Below are 19,569 nucleotides of genomic sequence, written 5' to 3'. Positions count from 1 at the left end.
GTGTTGCTTATGATCTAGATTAAAAATTGGAAAAGATAGGAGTATAATTTGCACTGAATAATTACTAAAACGGTTTATTTATCCACTTTGACATTTTTGATGCAACAAATAAATATTTAATGATAGAATATTTATTCATCACCAAAAGATAAAAAATTAATTTATGCATATATATATATATAATATTAGTATAGTCAAATTATTATATTTTAGTAAAATATGCTAAAACAAATTTTAGTATCTAGATTAAATTTTTTAATAATGTAATTTAATATTCATTTAAATCTATGTTAATAAATCTAAACTAGCTTCTGACCCGCGCGCCCGCGCGGGTGTTTATTTTCCGATAATTACATTAACATTTCAAAACACAACAATTTAATGGTTTCATTGGTTTGGATCGGTTCAGAAAATATCGGGTTTGGATCAGTTTTATATTATTATAAAACCCGAATTGGAACCAAATTATAAATAGATTGGGTTTGGTTAAAGTTTAAAAAACATCTAAAACCTCTAATTAAACCCAAAAAACCTGAGTAATTCACGAGTTTTGTATATTTTTTACTTATGAATATCCAAAAATCCTGAATCCGAATAATTAATATTTTATCATATTTTTAATATTGAAGTACCGTTCGGTTTTGGTTTTTCGAGTTTAAATAAATATGAATCGATTGGGTTTGTACATAGGAATCGATTGGGTATTTTTTATGTAGATGATATATAGATGTCGTGAATCATGAATAATACTTCAAACCTATTATGTTAAAGAAAAGTACACAATTTTTTTCATGTGATTTTTTAGTTGAATCATCATTTTTAAATTATATTAAATGTATCTAATACTATTTAAACATGAGATATTTTTAAAAATAATATATAAACAACTTTAAAAAACGTCCTCCTATCAAAATGCATTTTGAAATGTAAATTAACTAACATTTCAATTTCTAGAATTGTATTGTATGACCAAATGTAATAGAGTTATTCTTGGGTTTTCACCAGCCAATAGGATTTCATTATTTCAAATTCGATATCTTTTAAAAAAGGAAACAAAATATTCTCAAATTATATTATGTTTTTAAAATAAAAAAGATAATAGTTACATAAAAAAGAATTAAAAGAAATATATATTTTTAACGTTGTCAACAAAACTCTAAACCCTAAATCCTAATCCCTAAACCCTAAATCCTAAACCCTAAACCCTTGGGTAAACCCTAAACCCTAAATCCTAAACCCTAAACCCTTGGGTAAACCCTAAACCCTTGGGTAAACCTTAAACCCTTGGATAAATCCTAAACTCTAAATAAAAAAACACTAAAACCCTAAACCCTAAACCCTTGAGTGTTTTAGTGTATAGTGATTTAGAATTTAGGATTTATCCTAGAGTTTAGGGTTTATCCAAGGGTTTAGGATTTATGATTAAGGGTTTAGAGATTAGGATTTAGGGTTTAAAGTTTAATGTTATGCTGACGACGTTGAAATATTTTTTTTTGTAATTACTACTAATTTTTACTTTTTTTATTTTTACCTTTTAATTTTAAAAACATAATATAATTTGACAATATTTTGTTTTTTTTTTTTAAAATATCGAATATAAAATAAAACAATCCTATTGGTTGGTGAACCTAGAGGTTCACCTTAGGGGGTGAACCCAAGAATAAGTCATTGTAATACATATAAATTATACACTAACAGAAAGTTATGCATATATCAGTTGAACAACATATATTGCACTACATAAACAGAATTGATTCTTTTAGGAAAAAATAATAATTGATTCTAATGTATTTTGGTAAAACCGACCTGGTTTATAACTTTATAATAGTTAATTCGTTGGTAGATAAGTCAAACCATATCGATCAAAACTAATAGCTTCTAAACATACATACATGTTGACAAATCCAATGTAGCTTACAGTAAATATGGAGGAGCGATTAATATTTACTATTAAAAGATAATCCATATACGTTCGGTTCGGTTACCAAACCAGAATTGGTTAATAATTTTATGGATAAAATCAGAAAAAACTAACGTACAAAACCGGATGCAAATTAAGAAAACCTAGTTAACCGAACTCGTGGCCTTCTCCTAACCAACGCAGCCGCAATCTCCTGAGCCACCTCACTCCAGACAAATCGTGATTCATTCTCAAATCTCAATCGGTCACTCCCGCTGCAACTTACGAAACCACACCGGAGCTTAGTGAAAATCCACTGACGTCTTGACTTGCAATGGAACCCAACCAATATGAAACCACAAACAACCACGACAAAGAAAGAAATAACTCAATTCCACAAAACTCCTATCTAGCCTTCTCCTCGACTTGAATCCATCAAGCAAAGAGTGTAAAAGAATGAAGAAGAAGACTTGGAAGAATGGAGAAAAAAAATGTTCATGGAACAAAAAGAAAAACGGAGAAGAAGACATTTAAGCCACCGTCTGTAAAACTTATTTAAGGTTAAGTGATGTCAATTAATATAGGGTGGTTAAGGAAAATTTAAAAACGACAGTTTATTGAATGTAAATGGCATAAAGCGGTAAATATTGAGGAAAACTCAGGGTTAAGTACAAAATGTACTCCTGTTTTAATAGTTTAGATGACTGAATATAACAAATTATATTTCATATTCACTTAAACATATTTATATGAAAATTTAGATTTCAGATTTAAATACTTAATAATATGGCATATAAAACAAAATTTTAGTATGTAGATTAAAATTTTGAAAAATTGACTTTTCATATTCATGTAAATTTATTTTATTATATATAAATGATTTAAATTAATAAATGATATTTCTTATTCATTTAAACATATATATATATATATATATATGAAAATTTTAATTTCAGATTTAAATATTTAATAATATGATATATTTGTAGATGATAATTTGTCATCACCAAAAAAGAGATTTGTAATTAGATGATGATTCACAAAAAAATTATGAACTATTAAATAATTTGTTAAAATATTTGAGTTACATAATAAGAAAAAAAGAAAAAAACTGGAAAAATTCATAAAATTGTAAAGATGATATATATATATATATATTAAATATATATATATATATATCTATATATATATATATATATCTATATATATATATAAATTATCTTAATGTTATGTTATTAAGGTTATAGTAAGATAATATTTAAGAGAAATGTATATCTTATTATATAAAGTATATTTTATATAATGATGTGTAAATAAGATATGGGATCAATCTTTTAACTTGATGTCTCCTAAATATTTCTCTATCGGTAGTATACAAAGGTTTTCAATATAAATAGCAGTGCTAGGAGTTTGAAGAAAACACACAAATTGTAACCAAGCAAAAGTCAGCCAAAAAAGACAAAAGAAAAAATGGAGAAGAAAGAGTTATGGATTAACTTGAGAGAAGAAGATTTAACCTCAGAAACAAAGACTCTAATCTCTTCTCTTCCTTCAGATGAACCATACCTCGGTCTAAACCTCTGCAAATACCAAGGTACTTGGTATTACTACAACTTCCTCCAAGGTATCCTCAATGTCCAGAGAGGTCTTCAGCCTCAAGACACTGATATCATCATCGCATCTTTCCCTAAATCCGGTACCTTATGGATCAAGGCACTCACTGTGGCCCTCTTCCAGAGATCGGAGAACCCTTCTTCTGGTGATGATCATCCTCTTTTATCCAACAACCCTCATGACCTCATACCAATTCTTGAGATGCATCTGTATCGCGACACCCACAAACCGGACTTGACCAAGATCTCATCGTCATCTCAAAGGGTGTTCTCTACTCACATGCCGTTCCATACTCTTCAAGAAGCTCTCAAATACTCTCCTTGCAAGGTAGTGTACATTTGCAGGGATGCTAAGGATTGTATGGTGTCACGTTGGCGTTTCATTTGCAGGTGCCTGAACAAAGAAGAGGACAGAAACATTCTCGAGTCTATGTTCGAGTCCTTCTGCAGCGGGGTTGCCTTGTTTGGTCCCTTTTGGGATCATATCCTGAGTTATTGGAAAGCTAGCTTGGAAAACCCTAAGCATGTTCTGTTTATGAAGTACGATGAAGTGAAAACAGATCCTCATAGTCAGCTCAAGAAGCTTGCAGAGTTCTTGGGTTGTCCCTTTTCCGAGGAAGAAGAAAAAAATGGATGTGTGGATGAGATCTTGGAGATGTGCTCTCTGTCTAAGCTGAGAAGTTTGGAGGTTAACATGACCGGAGAATCAGTCGATGGCATTGATCACAAGAACCATTTTCGTAAAGGGATAGTCGGTGACTGGAAGAATTATCTAACTCCAGAAATGGGGAACAAAATGGACATGATCATGGAGGAGAAACTCAAAGATTCGGGTCTCAAGTTCTGAGCTATGTTCTAAAATGCATTGTAATTATAAAGTAGTTTGTTCTTATGTATGCTTCATGCTTTGGAATTCTGAGTTATGTCATGTGTAGTTTGTGTGTGTGTGTTTCTTCCCCTGGGTGTTGTTTGTGTTCTTTAATAAAAAGTACATTTCTATAGTCAAGACTCAAGACTGTCTTGGAAATAACAAATGAAACATTAATCTATACCTTCAAATTTTACAAAAGAATTTACATAAACGTTGGCTCCCAAATCTGTATGAAAAAATATATCAAAACTATTTTTAAATTGTTTAAATAGCCCCCAGCATCTCAACTTGTGTTCCCTAATGCTTCCTTTCATTCATTATGTATGTATTCATACGCCGGTAATGAGAATGCTGCAAAAAAAAGGGTATCAAAAAGAAAATATTCTTTAAATAGTAATCTTAAACATCATGTTTTTTTCTCCTCTTCTACTCAACATCCGTTACAAAAAGAAGGGTATCAAATATTTTCCTCTGTGCATGTAACACATGTTTGCTGCCTTTTTTTTGTAACTGCTGTTGTGTTGACTCAGAAGAGAGAAAGCATGATGTTTCGGATTACTATTAAAATACATGTATTAGTGTTTATTTTGATTTTGAGTGGTCATATATGGCATGTTTATGCATTTCCACTCATAAACTCCAATATTGTTAACATTTAAACAAAACAAAAAACTCCAATATTGTAAACATATGATTTGTCTAATCTTGACTAAAATGAGTTCACCAGTCGTGTATATATATTTACTTTAAAATATAAATAAATTTTATTATTTATCTTATAAATCAATCTCAGATCTTATATATCAACCACAGCGTACATACTCTTACTCGCTATGGATGATTGTGATTACATTTAGAGACGACCTGAAAATAATTAACATAAGATATATATGTAATATATAATACAATTATGCCGTAGATTCACATTAACTCGACAATGTGTTAACATTTGTAAGTGAATCACAGGACTAATTACTTCATAGCCAGCTTTTTTTTTTCATCTCCACATTTTCACCACCTCAAGTTCTCCGGAAAATACTGTAAATTTTCAAAATAAAGTAAAGAATAATAAGTTGAAAACTCAAGAAATATATACATGTGCTTTCAAACAATTCTTCCTGTATAATTACTTTTTTTTTTGTATAACAATATGCAGTATATACTCACTTTTCTTATAAGGGACATGTAGTAAGGCTTGACCTTCTCGACATCAACATGAACTTTGCTCTTGCTGTACAAGTCGTACTTGCTGTATATAATAACAATAATATATAGCAACTTAGAGGTTGTAGTTATGATTACGACTCAGTTAGTTAATTGTGTTTTAGAAATGTAGTTACTTGAAAACGTGTAGCCACTTGAGGTTCTCTTTGTCTTCCTCGTTCATAAGGTGTGTGTATTCTCCAGCCGTGTGCAATGCTGTAGATATATAATTAATTAACTAAACAAGAACTTACTATTCTTAAATATTAATTTATAATGTTATCTAAAATCATTAAGAAGTCGAAATACTTACGGTAAAATGAGTGATATCGAATTATGAACTGTCCGGCTGACGGTAAGGTGCTTCCATTCTCCTTAGCCACCTAGGAATAAAATAGTTAACCATTATTAATACATACTATATTAGTTAATTATTAGTCACTTTATAATTGGGTTCGAACATATAATAGTTAACAAATAAACTATCATTCAAGTTATTGAAAATAAAATCAATTTAATATTTGGAAAATATTTGATATATAAAATATAAATTATATAAATCAAGCAAAAACAATTACCAGATACATGTAGTCGTCATGGCCCCATGACATCATGACGTTGTTTAAGCCACATCCTTCTGTGTAAATACCAGATTTGGTGTTGTAGGCTTGGTTGTGAAAATCAGGATTTTCCGAAAAATACTGGTGTAAAACAAGTAAAATAAAAATGTTTTAGATCAGTTAAATATTATTTAGTCACTATTTTGTGTATATGAATTTGTTTTCACAACTTTATACACTTCTCTATGATAATCTTTTTATAATGAGATTGAATCAACTATTTATTTACCTTGTGATGTACGTTAGATTCATCAAATGCACACCCAACAGGAAATGTGTCACCTGCATGATTTTGTCAAAGCGAGAAAACAATTAGTTTCATTAGATATAATAAAGACAATTTAAACATTAATCACAAATTCTTAAATTACCAACAGTAGCCCATTGAGGGAGTCCTCCGAATTGTGGAAGTGTAATAACCTTCCCAAGATCTGAAAATTCAATACTCATGTGATGAATCATTCTAAACCACAATTAGGTGTATCCAAAATAATTGGATAAAATCAAATAAAGTTAAAACGGAAAAAATAACAAAGGATCAGTTTGATATCAAAATTATCTTTAACTGAAATGTTCCTAACAACTAAAACATCATTTAAAGATCAGAACTGATCTGAAAGACTGAAACCAAATCAAAACCGAAGAAACTTTGAAACTTTCAACATATCATTTTCTAGATTTCCATAATTATAAGCCATATTATATATATATATATATATATTTATTATTCATAAAAAAAGAGTGTTAACAAATTTACCATGGATAAGAGCGGTTAGATGAAGCCATTCTTCGTTAGGATAATCTTTGCGGATAGCTTCCGCGGATTGAAGCAAATGCTGGATCTGAGGCTCGTCGAGATCTGGATCACTCTCGTCCACCACATCGTTAAGGAGCTCACAACATTCCCAAATGCTCATCACCATTTTATCTAATTTTCCATATTCTGCCCTCATTTTCTTCACCTACAAATACATTAAATTTGAATATAAGTTACATAGCTTTAATAAGATGTCCATGATTGGTTTTAGACGCGGATGAAACATTCGGCTTGGCCATCCAAATTTTTAAAAGCTAATATACATAGTGTGCATGACCTCTAAATTGTTGAAACAAATTGTCTATGACCTCTAAATTGTTGAAACAAATATTAAAATTGATCTAAAATGTTTATAACGCCATTAATTAGGGCGGGCATTGTAGATGTCTCATAAACCCTAATTAGTTTGGAGACTCTTACAAAATCGACGGTCTGGTTAATGTGTTGTAATCTGTAAAACTCTTCGACGCTCTTCTGCCTCTCATTCTCAGCATCGTAGTTCCTGCGACCGCAAAACCAATGCATGCATATCGATCAGGTCAACGTATATAGAGAGTACCACTCTATATAGATGGGTGAAGAAAAGAAAAAAAGAAACCTGAATTGACGGCCGAATGCATTCATCTCAGGCGCCAAGAACGCTTCATCGTGTTCGCTGGCCATTGTTAAGTCTCGGGTATTGTTCTCGCTCTTCTTCTGGAATGCAGAAACTTCCTCTACTTGGAACAAAGGTAAATATATACATTATAATTTCTTGAGGATTTAGAAAAAAAAAGAGACGAAGATACATTGTTCTTCCCAAAAAGCCGAAATAATATTGTTGTTATTAGCTGAAATTTCTATGAAAAAGACTCCTATAAAATCGTTGTTTTACTCAGGAAAAACTATTTGGTTTTGACATAAGCTCTCATTGATATTTGAAGGAAACATAAGCTATCATTGTATTGCTAGGGAATCTGGAAAATTTAAGAACCTAGGGGAATAGTTCCTTACCAAACATCGGCTTATCAATAGAGATTGTCATCTTCCAAGAACGGTGAGAAATAATGCAGAGAAAAAAAAGCTGGTTTTGCTTTGATCTTAATCTTTTGCGATGAAAACTTTACGAGGTTAATGTATGTTATTTATAGTGGTAGATTGAATCAGGAGACAATTGCTCTCCTTGATATTAGGAGGAAATCTAAGTCCTCGTTAACAAATTATGTATTTCTTGAAACAAATCTTTTTTTATATTTGTCCAATTTAGAAACGGCTTTTTATATATATATATTTCTTGTACTGTTTGTTTTATCTGAGGTTTACGACAAAAAAACAATCTAGGATAATAAAAAAAATCCGGGATAAGATTTTCTGATGCAATTTTTGGAAGTTTTGACTGGTTTGTAATTACTATTTTCAGTGTGTTTTTAGTTATTTTAGATAACTTTCTATAGTTTCCGATATTTTTGCTAGATTGATTGAATTTCCGATAACAAAGAGGTGTCCTTAACCTGAAAATATGAATGAGTTTTGTCCTCAAAAGTATGAAAGCTTGATTTGTAGCCTTGTACAAGTCAATGCACCGTTAATACAAAGCTGGGATTGACTCAGCATTACGTGGCCTATATTAATATGTTATCTCAATTCTATAGATGTGCTTTTCCACACATGCATGACGAAATATCTACTCATCACCTACCTTCAACATGTAATTCAAATATATTTGTGTTAACTTTACGTCAACATAAAAATATCTCATCTGTTTATTTAGCCTTTAGGGGTCTCGTCTCTCAACCCGTTTGTCTATACGAAAATATGATGGTTTACAAAAATAAAATAAAAATTGAGAAGTGAATCGGTTGATTTCGGTGTAAAAGATATATATTGGTTTAGTGGTTAGGGTATGGGTATTGCATTTTCTCTGTTTTGGCATTTAATTTGCGGCCTTAGATGCAGCCAAAATTTAGTCTAGAGATATATATACGAGGATGATTGGATAGAGCTGTGGATGATGTGCACAACTTCATTTTTTTCCACAACACCAAAACTAAAGCAAGCAAGCTGTTATTTATTTTTTGAAACCTACAGCCATAATGAACTCACTCTACAATATACGACTTTGCACAGCCATTTTCCTAGAGCACTAGTTTAAGTGCTTTGAGAATTTTTTTTCTTTCTTTTGACAAATTATATAATGGTATATTTACAATATAGGCATATAAACTACTAGAATATTATAATTATTATGTAAAGATTATGTTTAACATATAAATATAAATTTTACATTTAGTGATTAAATATAATATATGGAATATATTTTTACACAATAACCTTTTATAGTTATACAATAATAATTTATATCAACTTTATCAATTTAGTTTAAATTTTGAATCACAACTTAATATTTAGCCAGCTGCATATAACTGTTTAAAAAAAATCATAATCGAATTTTGATAATTATATTAAAAAATCTATAATTTAAATTATATATTAAAAAATCTTAATCTACAATTCAAAACCTACGGCTTAGATTCTACAACAAAAAAATCTAAAGCTACAGCACAAAAAACTACAACTTACATTCTAAGCAAAATATCTAAAGCTACATGAGTAACCAATCAGACCCTATGAAGATAATTGGAGAGAGCTGTGGATAATGTGCACAACCTCATTTCTTTCCACAACACCAAAACTAAAGCAAGCAAGTTGTTATTTATTTTTTAAAACCTACAGCCATAATGAACTCACTCTACAATATACCACTTTGCACATCCATTTTCCTAGAGCACTAGTTTAAGTGCTTTGAAATTTTTTTCTCTTTCTTTCACTCTACTAATTATATAATGGTATATTTACAATATAGGCATATAAACTACTAGAATATTATAATTCTTATGTAAAGATTATGTATAACATATAAATATAAATATAAATTTTACATTTAGTGATTAAATATCATATATAGAATATATATTTACACAATAACCTTTTATAGTTATACAATAATAATTTATATTAATTTTATCAATTTAGTTTAAATTTTGAATCACAACTTAATATTTAGCCAGCTGCATATAACAACTGTTTAAAAAAAAATCATAATCGAATTTTGATAATTATATTAAAAAAAATCAATAATTTAAATTATATATTAAAAAATCTTAGGGCTTTTTGCAGAATTGACCTACAACTTAAAGTCAAACACAAAACTAACCTCCCTTTTTTTGAAAATTGGTTTTGCCCTATTCACCCTACAAGTTCATATAATTCACGAAAATAACATCAAATTTTTTTTTTTTCGAAAATGATAGTTTTACTCTCTCACCATCATCATCTTCAAGTAATTACATGATTGTCATTGTCATCAATACCCTAACCACCATGAACAACCAATTTAAAGCTCTTAATGCTCCCAAAATCGAGTTACCCTTCTTCTTTTTCCATTCTTATGAACTAAACACAACATATATCTCACTTTCTCTCCACATTGAGCTAAAAAAACCGAAGATTTTGATTTTACATTTTTTATGGTTCATAAAGTCATAGAAGCTAACGATTATGGGTGGATCACTTTCGTTTGAGATTTTGTGTGCTTGGAGAAGCCTTATGTGTGCTAAGTAAGTTAACTCACCAATTAAAGGTATGATTGGTGAGTTAATTGCAAAACTAACCTATGACGACTTAATTGTAAGTCGTCTAATTTAAAAAAAATATTGATATTTTAATTTTCACACTACAAGAAAACAGCGGTATTCTGACGGACGTTCCGACGGAAAATGAATTCCTCGGAATATACCGAGGAATTTCCGAGGCCATTCCGAGGAAACACAAAATTTGGCTTTCTCGGAATTTCCTCGGAATATACCGACGGAATTCCGAGGAAAATTCAGTTCGTCGGAATATTCCGACGGAATACCGAGGAAAATTCAGTTCGTCGGAATATTCCGACGGAATACCGAGGAAAATAGTATTCCTAGGAAAAAACCGATGAATTCCGAGGAAATATTATAGACGTTAGAGAGCCGTTGGGGGGATTTTAAAAATTCCGAAGAAATTCCGAGGGCAGAAAGGTTTTCCTCGGAATTTCCTCGGAATAGATCTTGTCGATTTAGAGATTTGATTATACATTCCTTTTCCTCGGAATTTTCCGAGGAAATTCCGACGACGATAGAGTTTTCCTCGGAATTCCCTCGGAAAATTCCGAGGAAATTCCGAGGAACTTGGGGTTTTAAACCGAAAACAACGTTTTACGGATTGAATAACACGTATATAACCTTCATTAAGTGTCTTAACCAGATTATGAAGTCAAACTTTGGTGTTTTACCCAATAACAAACACTTTTACGATTGCATGAACGAAAACCATACAACATAAGAGAAACACTTATACACTTTAACAAACGGTAAAGAGAATACTTACAATTATTTTTGAAATTTTGTTATTTCATGGTTTATGATCATCTATACAAAGAATCCTCAATGGTATGCATTATAATTGTATAAGAAATGAAATACGGCGAAAATAATCGATGTTTTGAAACCCCAAACCCTGGTTCCTCGGAATTTCCTCGGTAAATTCCGAGGAAATTCCGAGGAAACCTGGTTCCTCGGAATTTCCTCGGACTTTTCCGAGGAAATTCCGACGACGATAGAGTTTTCCTCGGAATTCCCTCGGAAAATTCCGAGGAAATTCCGAGGAACTTGGGGTTTTAAACCGAAAACAACGTTTTACGGATTGAATAACACGTAGATAACCTTCATTAAGTGTCTTAACCAGATTATGAAGTCAAACTTTGGTGTTTTACCCAATAACAAACACTTTTACGATTGCATAAACGAAAACCATACAACATAAGAGAAACACTTATACACTTTAACAAACGGTAAAGAGAATACTTACAATTATTTTTGAAATTTTGTTATTTCATGGTTTATGATCATCTATACAAAGAATCCTCAATGGTATGCATTATAATTGTATAAGAAATGAAATACGGCGAAAATAATCGATGTTTTGAAACCCCAAACCCTGGTTCCTCGGAATTTCCTCGGTAAATTTCGAGGAAATTCCGAGGAAACCTGGTTCCTCGGAATATTTTCATTTAACCGGGTAAACCAAGCCGCCAAATATTTCGCGAAAATTGAATTAATGATTTCCGAGGAAATTCCGACGGATATAGTAAATATTTCCGAGGAAATTCCGACGGATAATTTCCGTCGGACCCCTCATTTTATTAGGTCGAGCCCGACCTTCTTCCCCATTTCTCTCCGCCGCAATCTCTCTTTCTCCTGCGATTTCGTCGACTCCTCTCTTCTCCCTTGCGATTTGCGGCGCTTTCTCTCTTCTCCCTCGCGATTTCCACCCTAATCCTCATGTATGAACCCTATCCCACTCTTTTAGGTTAGATTTGTATGGTTTTTAAGTAGATTTGATGATTTTGGAATGAGATTTATAGATTTTGTTAGGGTGAATGGTAGATTTATAGATTTTGTTAGGGTGAATGGTAGATTTGATTTGTATCACTTGATTTGAATTTTTTTTTTTAGTTTTTATTAATTTTGTGGTTATAAAAATCGAATTTGTAATTATATATATATATTGAAAACGTTTTTTGTATATAAAATCTATTTTTTGCATTTTAAATTCATTTATATATTTATTAAACATTTTTAAAATCTATAAAACTTTTTTTAAGATTAAAAATCATATATATAATATTTAAAATCATTTTTTTGTGGTTATAAAACGTTTTATGTATTTTATATATAAAATATAAATTTCTATATTTATTAAACATTTTGAATATTATGAAAACTATTTTTTGTAATTATTTAACATTTTAAATATTTTTAAAACTATTTTTTGTAATTATTAACTTTTTTTGTGATTTATTTAAACTATTTTTTAATTTTTATACTATTTTATATTTATTAAAACTAATTTTGTATTTATAAAACATTTTTTTTATTATAAACACTATTTTATTATTTTTTGTATTTATAAAAACTATTTTGTATGTATAAAAAGATGATTTCATATTTATAAAAATATTTATATTTATTAAAACTAATTTTGTATTTATAAAACATTTTTTTGATTTATAAACACTATTTTATTATTTTTTGTATTTATAAAAACTATTTTGTATTTATAAAAAGATGATTTCATATTTATAAAAATATTTATATTTATTATAACTAATTTTGTATTTATAAAACATTTTTTTATTTATAAAAACTATTTTAGTTTTTTTGTATTTATAAAAACTATTTTGTATTTATAAAAAGATGATTTCATATTTATAAAAATATTTATATTTATTATAACTAATTTTGTATTTATAAAACATTTTTTTTATTTATAAAACTATTTTATTTTTTTGTATTTTAAATATATTTTCTATTTCAATTTTAGTTTTATATTTTCGAATTTCAATTTAAAAAATAAATTTATATTTTTTTTTAATTTTGGAAATATTCCGAGGAAGTGTATCCCTCGGGATATTCCGACAACATCTTCCTCGGAATATTCCGAGGAAATTCCGACGAACTTGTGGTCCTCGGAATTTCCTCGGAAATTCGTTTCCTCGGAATTCCGTCGGAAATTTCCGAGGAATTTCCGAGGAAAAATGAAATTCCGAGGAGTTATTTCCGAGGACTTTTTTCGTCGGTATGTCGTCGGAATAGCGTTATTCCGACGACATACCGACGATATTTTCCCTCAGTATGTCGCTGTTTTCTTGTAGTGTCACGAGACGACTGAAATGTAAGTCGTCCAGGAAAGTCAAACTTCTGAAATAATCCAGTCAAATACAAAACTAACCTATGACGACTGAAATGTAAGTCGTCTAGCTTTTTTGGAGTTTTTTTTTTAACCAAACAAAAGTAGACGACTTATTTTTCAGTCGTCTCAAATAACAGATTTCAAAGTTAATTGCAAAAATAACCTCTACGTTGACCAGACGACTTATATTTTAGTCATCTGGAATACTTAGATTGAAGTCGTCTGCGTCAATATTTAATAAACTTGCATTTTCTCTAAAACTATAAAGACTTTTTAACATTTTCTTGTTAATTCATGTTTATTAATGAATATTTGGACTACTGAATGAAATTTATAACTTAATTGGTGATATTTATGAGGTTACCATCATTCACATTAATTAAAGTTTCTAACTGATCCGAGAAGACTTCAGTAGAAGTCTTCTCCGCTAGTTTTTAAGTCTTCTGCGTTAGTTTTTGAATAACTTGTATTTTTAAGAATGATAAGTAACTTCAAGATATGTAAAACTCATATTTACAAAATATGTTCTCTCCCATAGTTTTACTAAATTTGACTAAGTAAAAAATATGATATGCAAACTTATAAAAAATATGATATGCTTTGACTAGTTACTATTATTTGTTTCCATCTCTTAAGTATTATTGTTATAGACAATAATGATGATTATTGTTATGAGTTGGAAGAAGGGTTAAAATGCTTCTTAAAATGTTGTATCAATATAAAGCTACCAACATTCTTGTTTATTAAGATGAGAAAAAAGCCATTGGAGTTTATTATTGCATATGAGAGATCCAAAGATAAGAAAAAGGCTACTGGAGTCTATTATTTCATTGATTTGTAAATGTGTAAACACATTGTTAGCACATGTATTACATCTTGGAAAACATTATTACTGATTTTACAAAAAATTCACAACTAAAAGAGTAGACATGTAATTCACAAAACAGACCACAAACAAAACTATTATAGATCATTCCTCTACAAAGACAAGATTGTACTCCACTTGATATGGAAGAAGACTTTGTCAGAAGACTTTCAGGAAGTCCAGACGACTTTTAGGAGGTCCAGACGACTTCCAGGTAGTCCATACGACTGAAGTGGAAGTAGTCTGGAAGACTTCCTGGAAGTCGTCTAGTGCATTATATTTTAGACGACTAACAGGTAAGTCGTCCCAGAAGTCTTCCAAATCTGAAAAACTTGCATATCAAATCCAGATCTGAAAAACCTGCATATCCAAAAACGTTCAAATGGCTTAAAAACAGAAAAAATGAGTGGAAGATTAGATAAATCTACTTTTATAGAACACACAAAAATACATATCTAAAATTAATAAATCTACCTTTAAATGAGTGGAAGATGAGTACCATCTGATTAAAAACCTGCAAAAAAGATAGATTAGTAAGAAAGACATGAGACAAAACTGAAAAATTCATATAAAGTTTGATATTTTCGAGTCAAAGAGATTAGAGTGGGTTTGGAGAGTATTCGTTTGGGAAAAAAGTAAGAACTTTATACAACAAGAAGTTACCAAATGAAGAAAAATCAAACATAAAAACTTACCAAAACGCTCAGATCTATTATAAAAGGGAGACTTCGTCAGAAGACTTCCATGAAGTCCAGATGACTTCCAGGAAGTCCAGACGACTTCCTGGAAGTCGTCTGGAAGACTTCCTCGAAGTCGTCTGGACTTCATGGAAGTCATCTGGACTTCATGGAAGTCATCTGGACTTCAAATCCAGATCTGAAAAACCTGCATATCCAAAAACGTTGAAATGACTTAAAAATAGAGAAAATGAGTGGAAGATTAGATAAATCTACCTTTATAGAATACACAAAAATACATATCTAAAATTAATAGATATACCTTTAAATTAGTGGAAGATGAGTACCATCTGATTAAAAACCTGCAAAAGAGATAGATTACTAAGAAATATATGAGACAAAACTGAAAAATTTCATATAAAATTTGGTGTTTTCAAGTCAAAGAGATTAGAGAGAGGTTGAAGAGTTTTAGAGAGATGAACATTACATTTTTGTTGTAGCCATTTGAGAGGAGGAGAGAGAATGTGTAAATTTTTTTTATATAGGGAGACAAAAAAATCCAATTAGGTTAAATATTTTTGATTCAGACGACTTCCTAGACGACTTACTTGTAAGTCGTCCAGAAGAGTTTAATATTTTTAGCGGGAAATTAAAATATTTTTAGCGGAAAACTTAAATAGAAGACTATCCAGACGACTTACAAGTAAGTCGTCTGGTTTAAATTATTTAAGCGGGAAAATAATTTTTTTAAAAATTTTAGGCGGGAATATTTGGACGACTTACATGTAGGTCGTCTGTTTTAATTTTTTCACCAGACGACTGAAATGTAAGTCGTCTAGACCCTAAACATAACTCCTAAACTTAATTAACTAACTAAACACTTCATAAAATCAAATTAAACTTCAAAAGTATTTACTATACACAAAAATAAACACGTATAGGTAAAAAATTAATTTTTTAAAAAAACATTCAAGCTTTCCAAAATCTAACCCTAAGAATACATACAATACTACAACATATGTTGTCAAACCCTAGACCAAAGAATACCATGATTCACTACCTACACTCATCTATGTTGAAAACAATTCAGTTTTGTTATATTTTAATTTATATCACTTAAAACTGTTTATAATTTCATTGATTTTAATTTTTCGCTTATCAAAATATTTTTTTAAAAAATTTATAAATTATTTTTAAGATCAGCTACACCAGAAGACTTACTTTGAAGTTTTCCAGACGACTTCCAACATCTCAGACGACTCAGGCGACTTACTAGGGCTATATTCGTAAAAATAACTTCTGTATTTTTGTTTGATCACAAGGGACTGGGATGTAATTTCACAAGGATTTTAGGTTAGTTTTGCATTTGATTCAAGTTTGGGTATAAGTTTGGGGTTAAAGTCAAGTTGTGGGTTAGTTTTGGCAAATTCTCCAAAATCTTAATCTACAATTCAAAACCTACAGCTTAGATTCTACAAAAAAAAACTAAAACTACAGCACAAAACCTACAAATTACATTCTACAGTAAAATATCTAAAGCTACATCAGTAACCAATTAGACCTTATGTTAACCAATTGTTTTTTTTTCCTTAAACATTTCACAGCAAAAAAAATCACTGCAAAATTAAAATATGGTTGTAGATGGCTTTATTTCCAGAGCAAAAAAATAGTATTTTACAAAGTTACAACAAAATAATCTACATCAAATAAACCTATAGCTTAAATTCTACAGCAAAAAAACATAAAGCTACAACTCATTCTAATACCCTCCTAATTGGTTCTCTGTAGACTAATATATGCCATTGAAGTTTTTTGTTTGAACGGATAAGATATCTTCTTTAATTTGTAAAATAAGAATCTTTAATTTAGGAATATATTCGTAAATGTGTAAATAGATTTACTGAATGTATTTTATATGGATATTTCGGAATTATGTCATCTTTTTGAATATGATTTAAATGTATATTTACGAAAAAACATTTTTTGAAAATTTACAAAGATGCTTTTAAATATGTATAATATCATTACAAAATTTAGATATCAAATTCAGAAATGTCTTCCAAAAATTTAGGAAGATATCATACATATTTTAGAATATTTTATTAATATACACATAATTCAAATTCAGTAAGATATGATTTAAGAAATTATTTTTGAATACACATTTATAAAAGTTTTTCTAAATTTTATGAAGATATTATACATATTTATTAATATTAGGAAGATATTATACATTTATACTTATTCAGTTAACTCAAATTCAGAAATATATCATACATATTAAGGAATTATTTTCTAAAATTTCTGAAGAAAAATCTTTCCAAAAAGAAACATTTTCTTTAAAAAAATTTGAAACGGATAATTTCAATTTTTTAAAAATAAATGTCAAAATAATTATTCAAATATTTATTTATGTTTATGTATCTGTAAAATATGGTTATAATTGTAGTTTAACCTTTTTAATGAAATCTATTTGATCATTGTTTTTGTGATAAATTAGGGTATTTGTCAAAGTTGTTTCCTAAAATTACTACTAATTAATAAACCATCGGGCCTGAAGGCCCACATAAGGCTGATAATATTTGCTTTTCTTTCTGCAGCGATCCTTTTAAAACCTCAAACAAAGTCTAGACTCTAGAGATTCCGTTGATCCCCCCCCCCCCCAGCTTCTCTTTATCAGCCAACGGTAACACCAACACCAACACTAGAACATCCGTCGCCGGCATCATCAGTAATCTTTGAGACTGTCAATAATTTTGTCCTTTCTCTTCTCCTTCACGTTTTCCCTTTTGGGAATTAACTAATAGATCACATCACGCTTTCGGCTCGCTATTTGGATCGAGCTGAATGATCTTAACTTTCGAATGACTAGTGTTTGTTTTTTTCGACATTGATATCAGATCGAGCTGTTTGATCTTTCTGAATCGGTCACCTACAAAAATTGCTTTTGGTTTCAGATTGGCAAATTGGACCTAAACGAAACGATTTTTCTAAATTAATCTTATGTAACGGGCTAGCTATTTTTTTGAACATTGGTTACAACTCTAAAAGCTTATGTTGGGGTCAAAAACGGTCACGACGGAATTACCACCCGAAAATCCTCGGAAATTGTATTTCCGAAAGAGATAGTAAAAAGAAAGATATAGCTTTCGTAAAAAATAACCAATACGAAATTTTTACGAAGAAGTATCCTTGAAGATTCGAAGCAAATAAACCAAGCTCGGTCATTGCGTAACTACCGCACATACACGCTGTCCGGTCGCTACGTAGCAACCAAGACCGAACCGACCTCAGTCGCTACGTAGCGACCGAGCATCCAACCCGTTCGGTCGCTACGTAGCAGACGAGCCTGAGCCAAAGCTCGGTCGCTACGTAGCGACCGAGCTCGGCAAAGCTCGACCGAGCTCGAGCTCGGTCGCTACGTAGCGACCAAGCGGGACGAGCGCTCGGTCGCTACGTAGCGACCGGGCTCAAGCCGAAGTTCGGTTGCTGTGTAGTGATCGAACTCCTCCGAACATCGATACAACACCAATCCATGCATTCTCGTCAAACCTTCAAATGCTATTTCTCGAAGACCGTAGCAAGCTCAGTCCATGTTTTCTGCTATTCTAACTCAACGATTTTTAATGTCAAGTTTCAGCGGATAAATACGGAAGTTTTGAAAATAATTGTGAAGATCGGAAAAAATGGAATATCTCCATTTTTATGCTATGACGGCTTAAGGGCAGAAGAGTAAAAACGTAAACCGACTTTGGAGCTAGTATATAAGAAGTCCTAGGCGATGAGCATGGAAGAGAACTTTTTCAGAGCAAACTTAGCACTTAGAGCAATTTAGGCATTTTTCCGTTTTTGTTATTTCGAGCTGCGACTCAATTAGGTTTAGCCGTCTTAGGGTTGCTAGAACTAGGAATCTCGCCGACAGCTCTTGAGCGCAGGCTTATACCTTGTTGTAAACACTCATACACAAATTTGGAATAAGATCTTCTTTGCTCTCTTTTTCGATTTCTTATACTTTATCGTTGTTATTCTCGTGTTCTGATTGTTTGACGTGTGGTAATTAGCAGATATCCGGGTCCTCTGGAAAATTAGAATTTTCCTAGTTTTCTTATTTAAACGGAAATCGACAGTCGGTTCCCACAGCTTAATTCTTTTGATTGCATTTGATTATGGAATTGTTACCCGGCCCTTTATATAGATGTCAGTTGGTGGCTGCTAAATCCAAATTTGTTTTATTGCATAGG

General features: G+C 30.7%; 2 protein-coding genes across 2 annotated transcripts; one reads left to right on the top strand and one right to left on the bottom strand.

The window, feature by feature from the left end:
* Positions 1-1,585: 1,585 nt before the first annotated feature.
* Positions 1,586-4,521, top strand: LOC103849852 (cytosolic sulfotransferase 3). Its single transcript, XM_009126566.3, has one exon. It carries the CDS (start codon positions 3,371-3,373, stop codon positions 4,358-4,360), a length of 990 nt encoding a protein of 329 aa, XP_009124814.1. The 5' UTR covers positions 1,586-3,370; the 3' UTR covers positions 4,361-4,521.
* A 603-nt stretch (positions 4,522-5,124) lies between these two features.
* LOC103849851 (inositol oxygenase 4) lies at positions 5,125-8,260 on the bottom strand. Its single transcript, XM_009126565.3, has 11 exons — positions 8,018-8,260; positions 7,623-7,740; positions 7,445-7,526; positions 6,965-7,169; positions 6,579-6,638; positions 6,437-6,489; positions 6,166-6,288; positions 5,901-5,970; positions 5,725-5,803; positions 5,552-5,633; positions 5,125-5,422 (listed from the first exon to the last, which is right to left on the bottom strand). Exons 1-11 carry the CDS (start codon positions 8,046-8,048, stop codon positions 5,396-5,398), a joined length of 930 nt encoding a protein of 309 aa, XP_009124813.1. The 5' UTR covers positions 8,049-8,260; the 3' UTR covers positions 5,125-5,395.
* Positions 8,261-19,569: the final 11,309 nt, after the last annotated feature.

This window comes from Brassica rapa, chromosome A03 (genome assembly GCF_000309985.2).
Source record: "Brassica rapa cultivar Chiifu-401-42 chromosome A03, CAAS_Brap_v3.01, whole genome shotgun sequence".
NCBI classification, from domain to species: Eukaryota; Viridiplantae; Streptophyta; class Magnoliopsida; order Brassicales; family Brassicaceae; genus Brassica; species Brassica rapa.
This window is presented reverse-complemented; position numbering and strand designations above follow the sequence as displayed.

Coding starts and splice junctions, on each gene's coding strand:
- LOC103849852 (XM_009126566.3), top strand. CDS start 3,371: ATGGAGAAGAAAGAGTTATGGATTAACTTGAGAGAAGAAGATTTAACC.
- LOC103849851 (XM_009126565.3), bottom strand. CDS start 8,048: ATGACAATCTCTATTGATAAGCCGATGTTTG. Junction 7,741..8,017: donor TATTGATAAGCCGATGTTTG/GTAAGGAACTAT, acceptor TGTTCCAAGTAG/AGGAAGTTTCTGCATTCCAG. Junction 5,634..5,724: donor AAGTGGCTACACGTTTTCAA/GTAACTACATTT, acceptor TATTATATACAG/CAAGTACGACTTGTACAGCA.